Raw genomic sequence first — 22,277 nt, forward strand, 5'->3', positions numbered from 1 at the left:
TCCTTTTCAGGGATTTGATTTAGTTGTCTTTTCATTTTGGAAAGTATCTTCCGTTCGCTTTGTGGTTTCAATTAAAGATTAAAAGTTTGCATTGAGATCCCCTTTTCGTGCCTCAAAATTAAACCGCATTCGCCGAATCACATTCTTACACAGAGTGAACTGCAACACAAGCACAACAAACGACTATCAGGAATTCTGGAGTGCATAATATACAAGCCACCGAGAAATTTCTATACATCCACCGGAATATGCGAACGAAATAGTGTGGCAAATAACGTTCAGAGTTGGAAATATTAATGGAAACATCTTGAATGCAGCTTGAATTATACAGCCGCAATCCAAGACAGACCGTTAAGAAGCATAAAACCGCGCTCCGATTTAAAAGGGAGAAAGCAATAAAATTGAGTTAATAAGTGTTTAGTGAATTATCTGAATACACGGACAATGGACGACGTTGTATTTTGCTTGTTTGTTTAGTTTGAATGGCTAAATTATTTCGCTGTCTGTATCAGTGCACAGATGCATTAACTTAAACATTCTTATACATTTTATTCATTTCAGTACACAATGAATCTAAAGATTATGCGTGTCTATCTCTCTCTCTCTATGTTTGGGACTTTTTCCCATCACATGTGCCGGTTTCTGCTAGCCTCTCTGATTCATGGATAAGTCCCTCATGGGTACTATTTTCCTATCAAACAGTATTGCCATTGGTCAGTCGATGATCAGATGGTTATATTTCCTGCTGTCCTTTCTGGCACTTGGCCATCCCGAATCAAACCCATCTCGCTAACTGCTAATAGCACAGGCACTTGGACTAATACACAACAAATCATAACAGAGCACAGCCAACAAATGAGTTCGTATTTTGTGAACTCCACTTTCCCGGCCACTTTTGCTAGTGGACAAGAGTCCTTCCTTGGGCAGATTCCGCTATATTCATCCAGTTACGACCCTTTAAGACATTATTCCGCCACATATGGGGCTACAAGCATGCAGGATAAAAGCTACCCGTCACCCTCCTACTACCAACAAGCCAACGGAGCGTATGCGTGCAATCGGACACCCTGTGATTACGGTGCCCCCAGTTTTTATCGGGAAAAAGACCCTTCATGCGGCGCTTCCTCCACCAGCTCCAAATATCACTCAATGGAAGATGCAACACATTTTAACGCGGAACAACGCAAATTTGAGTGTACACAAAACAGAATTTTGTATGGAGAGGTGGATGATCAGAAGAGTTCGCTCCCAGTGTACCCTTGGATGCAAAGAATGAACTCCAGTGGTGGTAAGTTTGCCCTTTGTACTTTTTCCCTTACATATTTGGAGAGAAACAAACTTTAACTCATGTTGATATTGAACTTAGCAAGAAAGTGATTAGCATTTTTAGCCCTTAAACCGATTTCTTGGAAAGGAGAATTAAATGTTTAATGATTTCAGAAGACGTTAATACAGTTCACATGAAATTGTGAACTGCTGCAAATTTTAAGACACCGAATAAATTATTAAAGCTCAACGTCTGATATAGAAGAATGTGCATATAAAATGTAACGCTGACCTTTAATATGAAGAATGATCAGTTGTTTTCCTTATACTGAAGATTTTACTGCACAGTCAATGGGCCCACCAGTTCTAAAGCCTTAATCGAACGGAGTGTAAGCATGCCTAGAGTAGAGATCGTTATTTAGTGCTTCAGAATCGAAAGTGCTCATCAAACGGTTTATTATGAAACTTATAGTTTAACATATAACGTCCAGTATAATCAACGTAGTCCATTTGTTATTTAAATGCTTCAGTACTATTTCCACAGACATGCAATAATCGACTGCTTTGTTTTATCTCCCCTCTCTGCCTGTCTCTCTATCTGTCCATCTTCCTTTACTTGTCCTCTGAAGCCTCAGCTTTTAACCCAAACGGACGGCGCGGGCGGCAAACCTACACTAGATATCAAACTCTAGAGCTGGAAAAGGAGTTCCACTTTAACCGCTACTTGACCAGAAGACGCCGGATAGAGATTGCACACGCACTTTGCCTCACAGAACGCCAGATCAAAATCTGGTTTCAGAACAGGCGAATGAAATGGAAAAAAGAGAACAAATTGCTGGGCTCCTCGCAATTAAGCGGAGAAGAAACAGAAGAAAAATCGACAGAGTGAAAATAACAAGATACAGAAAAGGAAGGGAACGCTGTGCAGTTCTTTAATTAAAAATAAAAAAAAATCAAAGTTTACAATTTGTTTGCTGTTGCGCACCAGTGGAGTTGTATATTTCTGTATTTGTTGTGAGATTTATTATAAAGTTATGCATTCCTATGGTTTAGCAAAGCAGGCAATGTTTCACATTGGTGTCAATAGTTTAAAACATTAGCATTCCATTAATTCTGTATCTCAATTGAGCTGTTGCAATATTGTGACTTTTTGACGTTCGTCTCAGCTCTCTAGTTTAAAGATGGTGTATGTTTTTGTGCACTGTGAACAACTATTTTTGATTTATTTTATGTATGCGTGCGTGTGTGGAAATGAGTGTGCGTGCGTGAGTAAATTACACAATGAGGTTTAAATATTGTATTTTGGTTTGTTTTCGTAACGGAGAGAGGAAAATAAAAGCAAGTGTCTTAAGAATTGAGTAAGAGGTTATTTTTTTATTTGAGTTTCTTTTAAAATTAATGTGATTGTAGCATGCGTCATATATTTCAAAGGCCGAGCGTCCTTATCTGGAATGACAATAAAAGTTTTTTTTCCTAAAAAATGTGTATTTTTCGATTTAAGAATCCTGATGTGCATGGAAACCATTGATAATCTGCCAGGGAGACCTGGAATAAACTCTACATTCTCCATTTCGCTACACATAGCTCATCTTAGTCTAGATTGTAATATATCACAAAACAAAACTTGACAGTCATCATTGAATTTCTGATAATTGATTTATCTCTATGATTTCCCTCAAATTCAAAATTCATTCCAGTAATCAGTTTACTGCCTGTTTCTTAAAATCAGGGTAGGTTAGAAAAGCATTACTGATAATGATTGGCAAATTTTTGAAATTTGCACCCAGTTTATTATAGAGAGAAAGCGAAGGACTTTGCGGTATTTACCAACTGTTTTCCTGGTTCCAATTATTACATTCTCTGTTGCACAATCAAGAAAACACGTCCTGTCATGCTAAATGCACGCTCCAGTCGTGGTACAATCCTATTAAAGCACATTTGTGTAAAAAAAGGAGTTTGAGCACAAATATCTTGTGGCCAAAAAAGTCCCCGCAAAAAAAACTAACTCATTCTTTGTATCGAATGATCCTTCATCATTCGAAATAAACAGCAATGCGCACCAAAAATGCAGAAGTGCACTCTGCTAATTGTTCACTGAGCCCTTCAGGAGGTGAGTTGTGTTGAAGAGCTAATGCGAATCCGGTAAAAGATCGTATAACGAGACTGGACTCATGCGTATACAAAACCCTCCGCAATGTGAATAAATAGTATTCATTTCGCATTTTAATCAGAATAATTACATAGGTCTTTTAAAGCATATTGATACCAAATAGGAGTGTTGTCAATAATTAGCTCAAACGTGTATTTTCTTAAGTTAACTCCTTCAAAACATAGTAAAGAACCATGCTGTCCGCGCAGCCCAAGCAGTGCACCAATGTGCAAATTTGAACTTTCAGAATTAAGCTTTTCCTTGCTTTGAAAGAGCCTGTGCAATTTGAAGATAAAGGGTTTTTCAAAAAAAAAGTTAAATCTAATGTGTTTTAGTCGCAATGATTATCACGTTTCAAAACGAACTTAGATCCCGCAAACACATTGGAAGGATAACATTTAGCAAATAATAATGCTTACATCGCAATACCAATCGTCGGTCGATGAATGCGTACATTTAACTGACTAGTCAAGGATGGAAAGTTAATTGTTTTTAAATGTATCTGGTCAAAAAAAACGAAATAAATTGCTCCACTCCAAGCATAGCTATAAAACGTGATATCCAATTCAATTGCAAGATAATTGAATAGCCGTTTTATATTTAACCTTTTTGAATTTTTAAACGAATGCATTGTCACATGTTGAATTCTTAGTGTGGCGAACTGCACTGGGACAATGGATTATATTGATTTGAGGTAGGTAAATTTAAAATATAACTTTTTTGCTGTGTTATTATTAAAATAAGAATACCAATGTCAATACATAAGCAATGACCTTAATTTGTGTAGCGCAGACAGAGCCCAGTAGGTGGCGCACTCTGCAAACCTGGCCATCATTTGGAACCTTGCATTCACATGGCGTAACGATTCTTGGATCGTCATTATTTGTAACCATAGAGCATGAATTACCCCTTGAGGTCATCAGTGAGAATTTACGACTGGTCAACAAAAGCACGTGATTCCGTCTCGCACCCCCCCATATTTGGCCGCATACATAGAAGCGAACGAAGTACAGTCATTTCTATAATTCATTAATATATCATAAATCGTGCAGGACTGGGTTATAACGACTAACAACCACAAATCAACCCAAAAAAAACCCAAATGAGCTCTTACTTTGTAAACTCATTCTCCGGTCGCTATCAAAATGGCCCGGATTATCAGTTACTTAATTATGGGACGAGCAGCTCCGAGAACGGACCATACAGGGATTCAGGCACCATGCATTCAGGCACTTACGGCTACAACTACAATGGTATGGACCTTAGCATCACCCGTTCAGCCTCATCTAACCACTTTGGAGTGGTTAATACAGAAAAGTCCAGAAGCTATCCTCCAGCTACAGAAACCAGGTTCAGACAAGCAGCGAGCTGCACCCTCTCATCTCCAGAACCCCTTCCTTGTTCCGGCAAAGACAGTCACGGAGTCAAGGGTTCCCCTTCTGATCCGACTACCTCCTCTAGTTCAGCAAGTAATTTTACAGAAATGGACGAAGCCGGAGCATCCTCGGATGCCGAAGAGGGCACTCCAGCCAACAACAACAACCATTCCAGGGCACAGCAAGAACCAACACAAGCAACAACACCAGAACAGCAGCCACAAATATTTCCTTGGATGAGAAAGCTGCACATTGGCCATGGTACACTTTCATTTTCTGTTTATCACTCTAAATATTGCTCTGTGGTCAAGTAATTCATGGCGTCCTATTGTGCAACCTGAGTGACACAAAATACGAACAATTTGTATTTCTCAGCTCTACAGAAACTAATAATTTTTCGGCAAATTTAAATTAACTCGTTAAACAGCAATTTTATAACGTGCATGCAAAATAATACGCAGTTCGACCAAAAAAATCAGTAAATATGAAAATTTGTTATGTTTGATGCAAATGGGTTGTAAATACTATATGGTATTTATGATATTAGCGCATTGAAAGCTATGAATTTAACTGCACGATCAGCATAATAACAAAAAGAACTGTGCACTAACCCTGGATAATCAATGTTGTTGTGACCCTTTTCTATGGATCTGCTCGCAATTTCAGACAATTCTTTTCAAAAGGCATGAGCATGTACGTGTGTATAACAGTGCATGTCTGGTGTCTGTGTATGTGTGTGTGTGTGTGTGTGTGTGTATGTGTGTGCAGATAATTAGAAGCACAGCCGTCAAGACACAGGTTACATGCTCAGACAATGAAAAGGAAAATGATAATTAATAGCAATTCAAATTGGGACAATATACTTTCGTTTTGACATACGTGCCCGGAGAGGCCCAGGGAAGGGAATATTCCACTTTCAAGGTATAAAATTGTATTTTTTAAAAAATGATATTTTCAAAGGGGATGGATAATTCAGCATGGATAAAAAAAACTTCCTGTATTTATTAGCAGATGGTATGGGTGGACCCGACGGGAAAAGAGCCAGGACTGCTTATACTCGTTTTCAAACGTTGGAGTTGGAAAAAGAGTTCCACTTCAACAGATATCTAACCCGACGGCGGAGAATAGAGATTGCCCATGCTCTATGTCTCTCAGAACGGCAGATCAAGATTTGGTTCCAGAACCGGAGGATGAAATGGAAAAAGGACAACAAGCTGAAAAGCATGAGCATGACGGCCGGATCAAGCGCCTTTCAACCCTAACATATCAAACAGAAAAATAACAGACACCGTGCACCAGTACTGTACAGCGAGGCACCTTTTCCCCATGTGTTGTTAAATATCAAAGATGAATTAAACTTTTCTGTGGTATTGCTAACATGTATTTCTTTTAACCTGTGTTGTTCTTTCGCTGTTAAGTGCTTGTTACTATCTTACATATGTCTGTGTCAGTGAATTATTGGTGCTCTCTTCAAAAAGTAGCATGGTTTTTGTGGATTGTAAATGGTATAACTTATTTATAATTGACGCAAGTTGTACAATTTGATCTTCCTCTCCCCCATCCTAGCCACCCAATGCGCTGAGTAAATGCGAAAATCTTTGCTGTTACTCTATCACCTCAAAAATATAACAACCTTCCTGTAGCTACTGTCCTTGATGCTGTCGGTGAATTTAAGCAAAGTATGTATGTCGAAATACCTTGTAGAATTCTAATCTTTCGTAATACATGTGGATAGATTCTGAAATCAGCGATGATTGTATACGATTATTTAGTGAGTTATAATGGTTGTAAATAATACAAAAAAAGTTTATAATGTTGCCTATAGCTAGACTGTAATGGGCAGAGTGATGAATGGCATATTTTCTGTAGGAGAGAACGACGCTATGTTTATTTCCTACAGTATGTTGCCACCAAGCTTTTTGTATTTGTTTGTAGCTTAATTCAAAATAAAGTAAAAGTTTCTCATAACTACCCCTAATCTCTGCAGTGTAATATGTTGACTGTAAACAGACTGATATCTTATTACCTGGTGAAATGCGTTCTACTAATTCTGGTGAATATTTATTGTTAGTGTCTAGTACATTAAATATTATCAGCAGTGATATATTTCAGTATTGCTACGTGTTTGGTCGTAACTCCATGTATGGTGCATTTTGTAAAGACATATAAACAGTGCATAGAAGGAATTTTCATCAACGTCTATTGATTAGTTCTGGGTTTATCTTTCAAAAATTATTCTATAAGATATTATTAAAACGAAACCTTACCTGGCTGTTTTAGTTAACCATTCATGCTAAATCCTAAAGCTCATCTAACTGCTACGCGCGGCTTTGAGTTGCTCGTTTATGTTTAAAGGCGGTATTTATGTGATTTGCATTTTTGCATTTGGTGATTTCTGGACCTAACTAAACCCGTCAGCTTCTAGTTAAATACTTCAAAAGATTGGTTTTCTATTCACTTTTGTTGTGTATATTCGAAAAGAAAGTGTCTCGGACTTGATTTCTGCGCTGTGCCCCCAGAGATTTATACAGTAATAAGATGTGTTGTTCCGAAGTTTGTCTAGAATACAAACTACACGCATTCTTTTTGTAAATCTGGCTTCAGTTTTGTGCAACAGGTAACTCTTATTCAGTTTAAACTCAACTTACCAAAATAACGTCCAAGTGCTTATCGGTAGTTGATAAGTCACACAGCAAATGCTAGGTCTATCCTGCAAAGTGCATGCTCCCCTTGTGAATATAACAAACTACGTATACAAGAAGTCGGTATGACATTGGGATGTCAAATGAATTGGGTATTTATCTCAAAGTTAGATCGTAAAAATCGCCCATACCGCAGTCAGATACCCCTACTGGCTCTCAAAAGTCACGTGGGGTCGTTAAAGTTAGTTTTATGGTTCTGGGGAGTTGACAAGGTACAATATATTTCACATTCTGTATAATGTTAGTGACGCTGAACTTTATCTGACTGGGTTTGCAGACTGTAAGCGTATAATGTGGCTAGCCTTCCAGAGGGATCGAACAGGGCTCCTTTACCAGACCCGTAGGCTCCAAAATCTTTCCTGACTACAGTTAAAAATCTGATGTAACTGTACTGCTCAAGGTAAGTTACGTCGAACTATACAACAGGACGCGTATGGTTGCCAGCAGGGCGCAAAGAATCTTTCAAAATGAGAAAAAATAAACTTGAAAAATGTTTAATTGACAATAGTGCAATAGTTTAGACTCTTCAAATATACGTTTTACCTATCCTTTGCGTAATGGGCCCAAACTATAAAGAAACGTGAGCTATAGTGCTCGAGATTAATTGGCCTCTTTCCAGGCGACTGATTATTTTACTTAAATAGACTTAAATGCACTTCGTGTCTTATCTTGACATTGAACTGGATTAGATTTTTCATATATAAGATACACTGGTGCGGTTTTTCTGGTAACCTTTCGTCTTGCTTTCTGCAAATTCATTGAGTGATAGAGAATTCGTTTTCCCCTTCTACTTAATACAATTATAGCAAGCTACTTTGATTTTTAGTGTTTGATTTGTTGATCTATGATTCGGAGCAAAGATTAAAATAAATATGAATTTCAACTGTTTAACATTGAGCACGGGTGGGAGTAGGGATACTCAAACATGTTCCAGTGGCTAACCTTATGCAAACTTTACTGTCGTTAATAATCCAAATAGCAAACATGGCTCCTCCCGGATGCAGTTTCTTCGTTTTTACTTTAACTTATTTTTATTTTTAAAATATTCAAAACGTTTTTGCAATTTCCTGGGAAAAAAATCATTCTGCAGGAAAACGGGCAGTCAACACTGTCCCGCGGAGATAAATTTCATATTTTGTTATCAATTTACATGCATGTTTTGAAGAGGAAATCGGCCTTTTTGAGGAAGGCCGTGTATAGTCAAGGACATCTTGATATTATTTTAAGCACTTCCCGGGACTATTAATTTTCCAAACCTTGACTCCCCCACTAACTGAATGTCGAAAGAATGGTCGTTATATATCTTGTTAAATGAGGAATCAAATTGGTTGCCATTGTTTCAATGTTTAAATGAAGGCACATCTAAACATATATTTTCAATTATACCGTAAGACTTTGCAAAGGTTAAATGAAACGTAGTACGCGATTCAACCGCAGCCATGTTATGGCGGAATCTAATCTCAAAATGACCCTCAATGATATTTTGTGATTCAATCATCACCCCGCCCGGGATCCCCCACAACCTCACCTTCGCAATTTCGCACACTTGTTTTCGTTTTTTTCTTGTCTAGGGTACTTCTACCATAACTACTTTAGAACTCATAATGTTTTCAAGGTATGCGGGGGAGGGGGGGGGGGGGGGGGGGGCAAAAAATGTTAATCTCTGCTAAAAAGTCCAAGATGTATGTCTAAAAGAGGACAGTGGCGTATTTTGCACCCATCGCAATGGACTAGCAAAGCTACATACAAATATTAGGTGTGCCATGCTTTCCACGATTGTTCAGAATTCAGGCGTGAGACCCAATCACTAATCTTAAATTGTAGCATTTAACTTTGTTTTCCACTGCTGTCAGTTTTGAATTATAGTCTTTTAACGTCTATAAATGTCATCGTTTTGAAATGTGACTCTTAAGTACAACTAATTGAATGTTTTGCAAACTTTTATACGAAAAAATTTCCTTTGGGGATTCAAGTTGAAGTGAGAGACAAGGGAATAGGTGCTATTTGTTAGGCTAAACACATTCTTAGCACAAGTAGATATCCTTTGATCCTAGAAGTATCACTGAAAGAAAGTATAGACTGAAGTTTTACAATTTAGTTAGCATTTTATTTATATACTGCACTTACTGTTTGTTACAGTACTTGAATATTGTTGCCGTGTGCTTTTATCAAGTAACATTGGAAACATATCTCCCTTACTGTAATGGACTTCCTGACATGCTAATATGATTGTCTACATATTTTGAGACTCATTGTAACGATTACTTGAACAGTCACAAACCAGTCTAAGGAGAAATGTAGATATATAAGACGAAAATTATACTTTGACATTTCTCATCAGTAAATGTCAAGTTTCTCACCCGTTGATAATCATTTGTTGTGACACAGTCCTCGAATCCGTCAAGTTTTTAATTCTGGCCGCTTCCGGTGTGCAGTGTGAGGGGCTGGGGAGGAAGCTTTTTAAATCATTGTTAGGAATCAACGTTTTTTTTCTCTCAGAATGCCGAAATGTTTCTGTCATCTTTTTTTATTGCCTTTCCGCGCTGATATCTGAGGAAATCCAGTGTGTAAACAGGAAAACACATCCCTGATGGAGGAAGTACATTGTGGTCTTGCGTTTCAATTCTCATTTTATTCAGAGTTTTCGGTGTAATTCCATTTTTCTTCAGTGTTCTGTAGTAAAATAGAAAATGGCAACAATTAATACTATTCTTTTGTTTTCAATTCCTAAATACACGAGAGAGCAATTCAAAGAAAATGGATCAATGTTTTGAGTTTGGAATGAGCCTGTCATTTGCAGAAAAATACTGATTTGCAATTTTTTCATCGTTTGTTCTCAGGAACAAACTAATCTGTCAATTGGCTTCAAAGCTACAACCAGCTTCTATTCTTTCCAACCTTGCTGGTTTCTACGCTTGGCCTTTCACTTATGTCCTTCAATCTGATGTAAAAGCAGGATCAGGAAATACGTTAGCTTAATAGTTTTTGATTAGAGTAAGAAAGAAACTGTCAGAGCATAAATAAATGCAGACCGTGGCAAGAATCTACGGGCTGTTGGTAGATACTAGTACATCATTAAAATACACCAAACTTGACTAAGAATGATAGAGCTGAATGTAAGAAAGTGGATATTGAATCGCACGATGTATACAGAGATTAGAAGACTGCCTGTTGTAGAAAAGTACTGGTTGAGTTCCAATTGGGCCTAACGCTCCTAGGGAGGAAATTCATGTAAATATTTTATAACTAACCGTAAAAGCAAGTAACCATTCCGTTCATTTCCTTAAGGCTAACCAAAGGCCCTCCTTTGCAGTTTGTAAATCGAGGCAAGCACAAACGTTTGTAGTATGAATCAATAGTCGGCTGTAACATTGCTAATTTGGCTTCAGAGAAAGTAGTGTCTTTCCTTGCCCCTTCTAACACAGATGTATTTGTTCCTGATACCATCACAAGCGAATTATCTGTTCCATGGAAACGTTCGGGATCGATAACCATTCTTATCAGGTTAAGGGCATGATCTAAAGGTGATGCATTTTCTTTGTTAAGGTTTTTAAGTGGTATGCATCTGGTGCGCTTATAGGCACTGGATGGATAGGAGGACTAGGTTAAGGTTGTAATTTAGGGGAAACGGGAACAAAACGCGGTCACACAACGCGCAACGGAGTCATAAATATGTCAGTTGATTACATCGCCATATTAAACACCTAGTTGCAGCCACATGGATAAAAGCATTCATATCTCATGCGTTATCATTAACTCTTCCCCGTGGTTTCAACCGTCAGTAACTGGGATCACTTTAGGCCATAAACCGGCACCCTGTTCCAGAACGTGCGACCTAAACGAGGCCACCATACATATCATAGTCTAATTAAATGCTACACGGGCATAAGGTGAGATTTTAAATTACACGGCACTATTATTTTCGATGCATCTCCTTCACTTAATAAATTGTAAAATGAAAGAAAAACTATAAGCCACAATATAATTGGTACCAGCCTACATAATTTTTATACTCCAAGAAAGGCTTAAGTTTTTTGATGGTACACAGGCCTTGCAGATCTGTTAACTGCCATTGATTTAAACAAAAACGGGTTGATATCTGTTACTGCTGTGCAATTGAACCAGTTATTTTCACAACAGAAAAGCCAATTCGTTTAGTTTGAAAGAATAACACCAATATCCCAAACTGATTGACCCAGTGTTCTTTTTTCAGCATTTACAATGTAATACTATAACTTAATTGAATTGAATTTGGTTTAAATTAATTTCGGATTGTATTTAAGATTCCGAAATTATTATGCAATCTGATGACAAAGATAATATAAAACTCTTGTTAATGCTTCACTCCTTAAGGGATTGTTCTGATGACCTGCTTTCCTGTTTAAATTTACTCCGCTCTCATTAAATAAGACACGACTGCTAACAGTCTAACGTCACACAGAACGCACAGAACGGACAACCTGACAACGGTTTCGAAAATAAGACTTCTGCTACGAACATCTTAGGATATTTTGCACAAAAAAATCAAACTTAAAGCAGAATTTCAAATAAATACGAACAAAATTTGGGGAGTTATTTCGCACGTGTAACGTGTCAGATCCGCCACCAGAGCCCGCTTCAGACCAAGTTCATAGTCATTATGCCTCTCCTTTCTGCCACATCCCTCGCAATGCTTTCCGTTTCAGTTAATCTGGAAGGACAGAGTCGGAGGAGTCTGTTTGATATCTTCCCAAAATGTTCTACTTATGCACTATCAGAAGTTTCTAAGTGCTGTACTCATTTGTCTCTTCAAAACTCACCCTTTCAGTTTGGACATTTTTCCTGACGAATAATGATACAAATTCATTCAAACAGTGCCGGTTTAAAAAAAAAATTCTTGAAGATTTCAAACCAACTTTGAAGGTATTCCAGTGTCTCAGTGAAATCTTTCCATTTCTAGATTATATGTCTTAATTGAAGCAGGACGAAGCTTAATACAAAATCGAGCCTCGTGGGGGAAAATACAAAACTGTACAGCAATACTGTCTGAGGATTGCGATGTTGAAACTGTTCATGGGGACTTGTTAGTACAGCATTATAGCTAAGGGGTCAAAAAGTGGAGGGTCAAAAGTTTACGTCGTGCGTGACTTGGTGTTGTCTGCTTAGATAGACTCAGTTCGATGTCAATGGTAAAAGGGATGATCTTGGCTATCGGCACAGTTGAGAAAATGATACCGAGGTAAGATGTGGAAGTGGAAGTAGACTTCAGAGATTGTCAACAATCTACAAAGTATGCAAACTAAAAAGGGGGAGACAGAAGGAGACAGACAGAGAGAAAGGTGGGATTGGGGGTGGGGGAGGAATGGATAACTATCCTGATCAGGATCTGTACAAAAACAGAGAGGATTAATTGATCTCTTTTATAGGACGCAGTGCACAATAAATAGAAATCAGCAGATCGCCGACGGAAGTAACTGTGGTGTCGGTTAAAAGAGATTTTGAAAACACAAATAGATGGGATAAATATTTCCCGCCAGATATAATCAGCTTTTAAAAATATTTAAGAGTCAAGTTGTATAGAAACGGGAACGGTTTATTTAAACTAGATGATATGGCGGAAAAGGATGAATAGTAAATGCTTGTTTTTATATCTGGACAAGAGGCCATGAGATAAGTCGAGTCCAGTATGCATTGTACAATACGACAGTGGCGCATAAAATAAGAGTTCATATATACATTTATCAGATTTTCAAACATAGTATTGACATGCATAAGTGTAAATGGGGAAGGCTGGGCAAGGGACTCAAAAATAGAGAGTGTTTTGGAATTAATTGACGTATTATTGTGCTTTCAAGTATCAGATTAAGCAAATAAATCGCGAGAAATGGGAACGGGAAACTCCAAAGTTATTTTCAAAATCTCAAAGAGGGAAAGTTTAGTTTCTTCCATTTTCTGTGCATTAATTTGAGAGGATTCCTCCAGTTATCGGTTTATAGATTCTTAGAATATAAGTTTATCTCTCAGCGCCCATTCAGGCAGTTTGCAGGCAGGTGATTTTATTAGATTTTGCAAAAGCCAGAAGAAAAATCTAACATCTTGCCAAAGGTCTAACATCTATTTTAAATTACCCGGATGTCAGTCTCATTTAATTACCATTAATACGCATTTACTGCTTGCTCAAGCTAAAGCATAATTTTTTAAAAGTTACGCAAAAATCTGCAAAACATGGCCCCTAGTCCGATCATTTAAACACAATAAGCCATTTAAATCTGTCTACGAGGTAGCGCGATTAGAGTTGTTCTGCGCACCGAACTCATTTTAAATCTGTTTACACTATTCTTGCTCTGCAATAAATCTGTTTAAAGTAAATATACAAGCTCTTAAATTTTGAATGTTTGAATGAGCAATTTGTGTGGCACACTACTAAAAGTATTTTCAAACACACAAATATAGACACTGAGGGAAAGTTAGGGGCTGACTCTTCAAGTCACTACTTTTTACCTTCTTTGGCATGCACATCGAATCAAGTGCTTTTGAATAGTCTAATATCTCAACTTAAACATGAAATCAACGTGCATATTGCATACATTTTCTTATTTTAACAAAGGCAGAGATGTACAGTTATTCTTTTCAATTATCATAGTTGAAATTAACACTAATCGAATTCAAAAGACTTTTTTTTTGCCCTGGTTAGATTATGTTAATATCTCACATAGCTTGTTTAAATTTTATAAACATAAAAACACTTTGCGTCATTACAGCGTTTCCCATGTCCTCTGATCTTCCCAACTCATTTTACAGTGAAGTACATTTGAAGTATGGTCACTATTGTAATGTAGCGATTAAATATTTACTTTATACCCCGATGGAAAGTGAATACAAGCACTCTGCATATTAAATGTTCTGCCTCGGTTTAAATTGGGCGGCAAATCAAGCAAATCTTCGGAACTGGTGAAATCACACCTAATCCTAACCCTAACCCTTTGTTATTTTTCCCCAAGAAATTGATTATTCGTACATTTCAGGTATTTTGTATAAAACGAATTCATTTTGTTCCTTAAAATCATTATTTCCAATCAGAGCAGCTTCTATAGCGGGTGTGTCGGAGGGGCGTAGAGGCGTGGTGGAAGAAATCGTCAACGCGATTTTTATGATATTTATATCATTTAATGGCACCTAGGACTGTGTTATAATGTGTATCGTATCACTTAAACGTTCCGAAAGTAGGTTTCGAGAAACATGCAGTTTCCCCAAACTTGACTGAAACATTCACTCGAAAACAACATCCATCAAACCTTCGCATTAAATTGAAATTCCTGCTTGATATGCGAAATAACATGTTGAAATTGGAAAATATTTGAACCATTTTCTTATTTATGTCTGAATACCACACTAGGGTTGCCAAATAAAATTTTACAGGAGTGTTAGAGTGTATATTTAATAGTGCATTGACATGTTTCACTAATCTGCAAAATGATAGAGGATGTATCAGGAGAAAATGGAGGAGAAAATGAAATATAGTTTAAGCAAGTTTGAATATAAGTTGATCGAGAAATTTGCTGACATTTGCCTGGAGGGGGTTGTGTGGAGTGAGGGTATTCTCTTTAGTTTTAATTAGAAAATCCTCTGACGTGTTAAAACAATCGTTTTCAACAGATTAAATTAATTTGCTGTTACACACACATGCACACATATATAAAATGTGTTGGGACTTGCTTTATCTCTTGATGTTATTCTCTGTCTAAGCCAATGTAATAATAAATGAAATATGCAACTGCGAAAAAGATAACATTTTATATTAATGCAACTAAGCATGCACAAGAAAACAGATCAATTAATTACTTTTGTTATTCAAATTGGATCTGCGTGCGTATCTGGCAATGGAAGACTAGAGCTGTGACTTCTATAATAAATATTTGATGCTAATGGAATCACAGAACATGCAATGCTTGAGAGAATTTCCAGAGCCTTAATGCTGTTTTGGGTAAACTCCTGCCTTGCTATGTTTCTCAAACGTAATGACCTGAGCAAAATTCAATATGACTGAGAGACCTATCCATACTATAGAACTTGTAGAGGGGGAGAGTCCAAGAGCGGGGTGAAACTCAGGTCAAAGCGTCTAACAAATATTAAAATGTACTCGGACGCACGGCACGCCTTGGTGTTTAACAAAGACTGTCAGTGTATGAGATTAATACGAAAACTGAAGGAGAAAACAAAATGTTCACCAGGCCGGTACTCGGCCACTTCTTAAAAAGCTGCTAGGCATTTCGAATGAGGGAAAAAAAAAGGGGCTGCTGGAAAACCTTACTCTAACTAGATGTTATCAGTTCAAGAACAGACAAAGGAGAACGAATATGTTTATGTTGAAGTTCTTCGACCACTCGGAGCGATTTTTTTTTGCAAAGCCCAATCCGACGCGTCCTGTAATGTATAATTTGAGAGTGTAGAGGAAGAAATCACAAAGGAGTTTTCTGTGTGTGTGTGTGTGTGTGTGTGTGTGTGTATGTGTGTGTGTGTGTGTCTGTATTTGATTCAACGCAATCGGAAAAACTATGCTAGGATGTAGGAGTAAGTTGGTGACATGTTTAGCCTTGAACTAACCTCAACTTGTGTATCTAGATGAACGGGTGGGAGCACGATGTCGAGAGAAGTAAGTGTGTGTATGAAGTTGCTTAATACAGAATATTACATATTAACTTTGCAAAATTTATCAGAATATGTAACTTAAATACCGGTAATGCAAAAATAAGTGCAGCCCTTTAACTACCACTGTGTTTCTAAATATAAAAACAATGATGATACTAAAGTTAATACAGTTAGGTTTTAAACTCTTATAGTGATGATAGTGATTGCATGTTCACTTGTTTAAGTCCATATTATTGGCTGTGTTGAGTCCTATTCTACAGTAAGATTGAGGCCTACTTTCCCTTATCCTATGGCAAGCCCCAAACAGGAGATGCAAAAGGCCTCCCCCATCCCGCTGATGCTTCCATCCTCTGTTAGGATAGCAATCTACAGCGAGCTTCTTTTGAAATGCAGAGCAGATAGGGGACAGTAAATATATTCATCTTCCAAACTTCCGAAATGTCGACATTTTTATTACAGCGAGTCAAACAAGGCACCAGGATTATCTTTTATGAAAAGATGCCTTTGAACAGGCTCTTCGTTTCCTTTTTAACTGCAGCAATAGTGAAAGCTTGTTAAAAAGACACAACTGTAAAGGCAAAGGATATTAGATAAGAGTGACATTATATAAAATTCTGCTTCTGTTTTGGAGAGGTTAGGAAGATAGTGATCAACCTGACCGTAAAGTTAGAACTGTAAAAAGTTTTTTTTTGTGTACAAAAAGCCATAAACTCATTTCACATGCGGAGGCTGTGCTGAGTGCAATCTCTGCATCATTTTCATGTTTTATTACGACCGGAAATAAGGTTCTTTGAAACAGCACATTGTCCTCATTCATGAAATAATTTGATATTGAAACCTTTTGGTATTTCTGCTTCTCCGTCGTAAATGTATTTAGGTTGGCAAAGTTTTTATTATATAATTTTATGGACAATTTATAGCAGTTATTCTATTTAAGGAAATGTGTTATGAAAGAAATTAGGGGTCATTTTAGTTGGTCGTTTAGTTCCCACTCCAACGACATGCTACATAAAGATAAATCAGCTAAGTACATCACAGTAACGCTTTTTATTTTAGGAGAATTTATCGAAATGGAGGATGCGTGATTTTCGCAATGGCTGCTACAAGATTCATGTAATCGCTGCGTGGAGGCTTGCCCACTGCTTGGGAATAAATTAAATATAAAGAAAAATTCTTTGCTCAGTGCAGCTGGAAACAAACTTTTGGAAAAGCGTCACATGTGACCTGTCCTCTAAACTAGCTGATTTATATAAACGTTTTGGTGTTTATTTGGACAGTGATTCGAAGTTGGCCCTGAAAATGGATTGTTTAGTATCTTCCTGAATACTTTGATTCGAATTTACTGACATTGCTTTCGTTGCATTTTCGAAACAGTATTCTTCATATTCCAATGGCTAAAAAAATTGCATAGTTGCACTAAAAATCACTGAAAGAAATCAGAGAAAGGGATTCTCATTAAAGTTGTGTAGCTGCATGTAAAACACGGTTGGTTCAATGGTACATGGATGCTTTTGAACGTCTCTGGGCTCCAAAAATGCTGAAATCTATGTCTGTCCTCTATATATACCCTGTAGATCCGAATTTGTGTTGACAAAGTTGTGGTCACAAATTCGTATCTAGGGGAGTATGTAGTCGACACAAACGCTACAACATTCACTCGGAAGACAGAAGAATGTATTCACGCCTAGAATTTTCTTCGTACAAATCGATAATATAGCTGAATAAATAAAATCGAAGCATAGTGTTCATCTACCTGATTCTGCGGGTCAGACTGCTGTCTGGAATGGCGAGCTGTCCTCCCCCACAGCACCCTTACCCCTCCCTTTTCAATCTTGTTGTAACAACTCTCAGCACTCTGTGGTGCTGTATTTGTTACGTCATTTAAGTATGGAATGTAACTGTTACCTTTTTCGATAATACTACGCATTCCTCCGTTAAAATGCTTAGCTTTAAAGGACTTGATATTACTTAGATATTAATCAACCCGAAACCCCATGCGCATGTCGTTTGCTGTCCATGACATTACAGTCTATCAAACTGAAGAATATGAGTACCTCCAATTATTTAAATCCGGTTATTCGTAGCATTTTCTTTCAATCTTACATATATCATTTTAAATAAAACGTTACAGTCATTTGTGTCACATTTTCTCTGGAATTGACAAACATACGATTTCCAAATTACAAGCATGGTGCAGCTCTGTTGCATAAGGCGTCTTTCTAATTAAAGTCAACGAATGCGATTCAATGTAGCAAGAGGCAAATGTGTATTCACATTCCTCCCACAGTTTGTGAACATGTTTTTAATCGAACATAGGCAACTTCGTTTAGACTTGTGTGTGGCTGCTACCTGTGAAACGTTTTTATCTTATAATTGTGGTATTTTGGATATGTTTGAAGTGGAATCGTTTCACGATGAGATATTCTGGGCGAATATACCCCCGTCTACTGCATTGCTAAATGTAATTTGTTGACTTAGGTGTCCTGAATTAGTTGATGAATTTTCTATTGATCCAAAGCAGCCCGATTTATCTTTGCCAGCTATAACGCCTTCCCTCCTCCCCAAGCTTTGCAAAGGCGTTAGCATCGCGATTACAAAAAGATTTACAAGCCACGGACACATTCTAATATATCAGATCTTATTTCATGCTTTTTGTTGTTAAAAAGGCTGACTCATTTTTTGGAGTCATACCGACTAGCAAGACATCATTGATGCTTATAGGGGGGATAATCTTGTAGACGAATTTTGGTTTGTTTAACGGACTTAAATCAAAAATAACCTATTTGTAAAATTACTAAGTTTTAGGAATGAAAAACGAAGCTCACTAAATTCTGCAATCAAAAACTGAGGAGAAGCTTGGGAGCATTCAGCGTCCAATTCCATTTCCTTATCCGGGAATCGAACGGGACCAACCATTGGTTGTCAGTGTCACATGAACGCCTAACTTTGTTCACTTGACAGTAAAGTAGGAGGGTTTAGGTAACAGGAAAAACGGCTGGGTTAGAAAAAATTTTGAGTTATTTTGCATTTCAGATATTAAAGGTCATGAGTTCGTTTTTGATTAATTCTAACTATGTGGACCCTAAATTTCCACCGTGTGAAGAGTATTCACAGAACAATTACTTACCAAGCCATTCTCCGGAATACTTTACCCGGGCACGGGAGCCCGGGTTCCAGCATGAGGCGATGTACCCGCGGTCAGCGTACAGCGAGCAGCCCTACTCCTCTTGCAGCAACCTCCAGGGCTCGGGCGAGCAAGTCGTGGCGCCTAGGGGTCACGTACAATCGCAGACCGGCCTGCAGAACCACTTAAGCAAGCATGGCCACCAGTGTGTCTCTGTGACTCCAAGCCCACCGCCCTCTTGCAGCCAGAACTTCAGCAACCAAAACACTCCTTGTTCCAAAGAGCCTGTGGTTTATCCGTGGATGAAGAAATTGCATATAAACACCGGTGAGTCGTTTGCCTGGGCTTTTTACCACCTGAAAGTCCGGGATCTATTGCACCCACTGTAAATAGCCTTTCTTTAGATTTACGATCGCCTATCTGGAGGTCAGTAATCACATCCTCCATAAATTTTTATTGCAGTACAATTACACTTCTGGCCATGTGCCTTTGATGTGTAGTGTCCTAGCCGCTCAGATCTCTTTGAACAGCAGTTAATGATAGAAGTGAACGTTTACATTTTTCTTACTCTAATGCTTACTTTAAGTACACTAGTTCTATTCCTTGTGAGATTCGTGGTGTTCAGTCAGTTATTTCTGTGTTGTTGCTTTTTGTTCAGTGAACCCTAATTACAAAGGAGGGGAACCCAAACGCTCCCGCACTGCTTACACGAGGCAGCAAGTTCTAGAGCTGGAGAAGGAGTTCCATTTTAATCGTTACCTAACCCGGAGACGAAGGGTGGAAATAGCCCATTCTCTTTGCCTGTCAGAACGGCAGATTAAAATATGGTTCCAGAACAGGCGAATGAAATGGAAAAAGGACCACAAGTTGCCAAATACCAAAATCAGGTCTACGACAGGCTCTTCGTCCTCTGCAAGTCATCAATCGCAAGGAAGCTCTCAAAACCAGGAGCCAAGTGGACCATCAGCCACATTATAGCTGCTGTTATTGGAGAGAAATTGGCAGACGCGCGCATAAACATAGAATTTTAACTGAGAGATTGTTTATTTATAGTGGCAAAATCTAAACTGTAAATACTCCGATTTTGCCCACTCCTCTTCCCCTCCCCCATAAGTAATATTGTAGATTGCAGTTTTCAGAAGAGATTGGCAAAGATGAATCCTCGTTTCATCTTTAATCACGCCAAAGTCTCCCCATTTGTCATGTTTACTTGGTGGTACAAAGGATGAACTCTATGCCTACGATTACCTCGACAGCAAACGAACACTTTAATAAATGAGGCTCCGTTTCGTCAACCTGGGATGACAAACTGTCTTTTATTCACACAAAACAAACCCACAAGAATGTTGAAGCATTTCAGCAAGATGGCCCTTGTGGTTTTAAGCTTGGAGTCATTTTCCATTGGGTTTTACAAAAAGAAACATTTGGGGTATTTTCTTTGGAATATTACACCGATATGTACGTTTTCCTCAGACGTTATGATCCCAAATATATTACTTTCGGTGCCAATAAACATGTATGTAGTTGTACTTTAAAGACAAACGTGTAAAAATCATGTGTAGGAATAAATTATGTCAACAAAGTTATTTAAAGTGGTTATGAAAATATGTTGCATGTGACTTGTACAGCCACGATATAATACTTGCTTCTGGCCTCAGTATTAGCAAATTGTGCATTAGCTGAAAGAAGTGGAAAGTTAGACAGATGAAGTTTTTTTTAATTTCCTTATAATTCTTTATGACATTCCAAACTTTGAAGTTTAGCAGCTACTTCGCTCTGGCCCACAGGAGGATGTATTTTCGTTAGCAGTCTGTGTCCTTGCATTGTTCTCTATGTATTGACTCTCATCCAGACCAAAATACGTGTAAATAGTAATAACCGAAATAAATTTTTTCAAGGTGTATCTTTCCTTTGTTTATTTATATCAAGTCTGCTGGTGCGTTTTCTGAAGCAATATGATCTGGTAATATGACTTCAAATTTCCTTAAGCTCATTCATCTGTGTGAGTCGGCCAGGGTGATAACAAAGGACATAGGTTTGGTGAAAAAAATATCAGAAAGGTACACCTCTAATCAAACACAATGCCCATCCTGAATTGTTAGAGTCCTTTACACCTGCTTGTGAATACAGATGAATTGTGCAATAATTTAATGGGGGTAATACGTTTGGAAAACAGTCCTTGATGAAGATTTGTTAATTCACTACAGTGATCTGTTATTTCTTGATTGTTTACGTTCATCACCATGCCTCCCTTTTCCTTGTAGAACACTCAATCTTGTTAAGTTAAATCCATTGTATGATTTTTACAGAACCTCTTAGCATTTTCTTTCTTTGTGCATTTGTGTTTGAGTATTGGAAAGAGATTGGAAGATGTAATGGTTCAAGCTTTGACAAGCAAATAGATAATCAAGAAGACAAATGACCTCTTTTGTCAGATGAAGCTTTGTATTAATTTTAATTTTCTTTCTTATAACACATTGCATATGCAACCTGGAATCTGAAACTGCACCACATACTGAAAGAGAAGCTAACTGGGGTGCACAGCATTGCACAATACAATATTCAATATTTAAGTGCAGTGTTTGCGGATTCAAGGGTTCAGTTTACTGATACACGTGTTTTGCCTTAGAACGGTAATTTAACAGATATTGTTACAAAACTGTATTTAGATGTCATAACTAAACGAGATGATAATCTCACTCTACCCTACCTCCATTCTTCAAAAATATTCCCTTCAAACTCAACCTGCAAAACAACATTGATCTGAGCACGATACAAAATGTCCTTTTCTGATGTTTGTTTGGAATGTGTTTTACAGTATGGTGAGATTTCGCATATCCAATTGTTACAAAAGAAACACGAATAAAGTTTGATTTTCTTAAATCACGAATTGCCTTTGGAGACAACAGAAAGATTTACAATCTGTCGCTTATATGAGAAAATCCTTTCTAACCAATGTGTATGTATTTTGTGCTTCCCCCATCCCCCTCCATCCCGGAGGTCCCACGAAACTGAGATGATCTGAAATGCAG

General features: G+C 37.8%; 4 protein-coding genes and 1 long non-coding RNA gene across 12 annotated transcripts in view; 4 read left to right on the forward strand and 1 right to left on the reverse strand.

The window, feature by feature from the left end:
• hoxb3a (homeobox B3a) overlaps window positions 1-22,277 on the forward strand; it is a 46,506-nt gene that overhangs the window by 3,894 nt on the left and 20,335 nt on the right. Inside the window, exon 2 of one of the 5 annotated variants that reach the window (XM_048614597.1) lies at window positions 7,771-7,893. The exons of 2 other annotated variants lie outside the window; for them this stretch is intronic. The gene's annotated coding sequence lies outside the window, so the exon portion shown is untranslated. Of the gene's footprint in view, window positions 1-7,770; window positions 7,894-12,683; window positions 12,712-19,468; window positions 19,573-22,277 lie in introns of those variants that run through there. 2 more of the 5 variants (XM_048614599.1, XM_048614598.1) reach the window with 2 other exon arrangements.
• On the reverse strand, window positions 46-12,538 carry LOC109932177. Of its 2 annotated transcripts, XR_007265215.1 has the most exons (4): window positions 12,293-12,538; window positions 9,854-10,166; window positions 1,559-1,665; window positions 46-159 (listed from the first exon to the last, which is right to left on the reverse strand). It is a non-coding gene; the product is annotated as an uncharacterized LOC109932177 (long non-coding RNA). The 2 variants fall into 2 exon arrangements; XR_007265214.1 differs by lacking the exons at window positions 9,854-10,166; window positions 12,293-12,538 and adding an exon at window positions 7,440-7,549.
• Window positions 137-2,620, forward strand: hoxb6a (homeobox B6a). Its single transcript, XM_020531409.2, has 2 exons — window positions 137-1,288; window positions 1,896-2,620. The coding sequence occupies exons 1-2, from the start codon at window positions 730-732 to the stop codon at window positions 2,153-2,155; spliced, it is 819 nt and encodes a 272-aa protein (XP_020386998.1). The 5' UTR covers window positions 137-729; the 3' UTR covers window positions 2,156-2,620.
• hoxb5a (homeobox B5a) lies at window positions 4,378-6,762 on the forward strand. 2 transcript variants are annotated; one of them, XM_020531410.2, is made up of 2 exons: window positions 4,378-5,052; window positions 5,800-6,762. In XM_020531410.2, exons 1-2 carry the CDS (start codon window positions 4,518-4,520, stop codon window positions 6,051-6,053), a joined length of 789 nt encoding a protein of 262 aa, XP_020386999.1. In that variant the 5' UTR covers window positions 4,378-4,517; the 3' UTR covers window positions 6,054-6,762. The 2 variants fall into 2 exon arrangements, with proteins under 2 accessions (XP_020386999.1, XP_020387001.1); XM_020531412.2 differs by having other exon boundaries at window positions 5,803-6,762.
• LOC109932170 (homeobox protein Hox-B4-like) lies at window positions 12,263-21,146 on the forward strand. 2 transcript variants are annotated; one of them, XM_048614601.1, is made up of 3 exons: window positions 12,263-12,395; window positions 18,921-19,572; window positions 19,904-21,146. In XM_048614601.1, exons 2-3 carry the CDS (start codon window positions 19,167-19,169, stop codon window positions 20,221-20,223), a joined length of 726 nt encoding a protein of 241 aa, XP_048470558.1. In that variant the 5' UTR covers window positions 12,263-12,395; window positions 18,921-19,166; the 3' UTR covers window positions 20,224-21,146. The 2 variants fall into 2 exon arrangements, with proteins under 2 accessions (XP_048470558.1, XP_020387003.1); XM_020531414.2 differs by lacking the exon at window positions 12,263-12,395 and having other exon boundaries at window positions 17,947-19,572.

The sequence above is a fragment of the Rhincodon typus genome, chromosome 30 (genome assembly GCF_021869965.1).
Source record: "Rhincodon typus isolate 14 chromosome 30, sRhiTyp1.1, whole genome shotgun sequence".
Classification (NCBI taxonomy): Eukaryota; Metazoa; Chordata; class Chondrichthyes; order Orectolobiformes; family Rhincodontidae; genus Rhincodon; species Rhincodon typus.

What these genes read in the sequence shown, in the direction of transcription:
- hoxb6a (XM_020531409.2), top strand. Translation starts at nt 730, where the DNA reads ATGGTTATATTTCCTGCTGTCCTTTCTGGCACTTGGCCATCCCGAATC. An exon ending in AAGAATGAACTCCAGTGGTG is followed by an intron (nt 1,289 to 1,895) that starts GTAAGTTTGCCC and finishes TGTCCTCTGAAG; the next exon opens with CCTCAGCTTTTAACCCAAAC.
- hoxb5a (XM_020531410.2), top strand. Translation starts at nt 4,518, where the DNA reads ATGAGCTCTTACTTTGTAAACTCATTCTCCGGTCGCTATCAAAATGGC. An exon ending in AAAGCTGCACATTGGCCATG is followed by an intron (nt 5,053 to 5,799) that starts GTACACTTTCAT and finishes TGTATTTATTAG; the next exon opens with CAGATGGTATGGGTGGACCC.
- LOC109932170 (XM_048614601.1), top strand. Translation starts at nt 19,167, where the DNA reads ATGAGTTCGTTTTTGATTAATTCTAACTATGTGGACCCTAAATTTCCA. An exon ending in GAAATTGCATATAAACACCG is followed by an intron (nt 19,573 to 19,903) that starts GTGAGTCGTTTG and finishes CTTTTTGTTCAG; the next exon opens with TGAACCCTAATTACAAAGGA.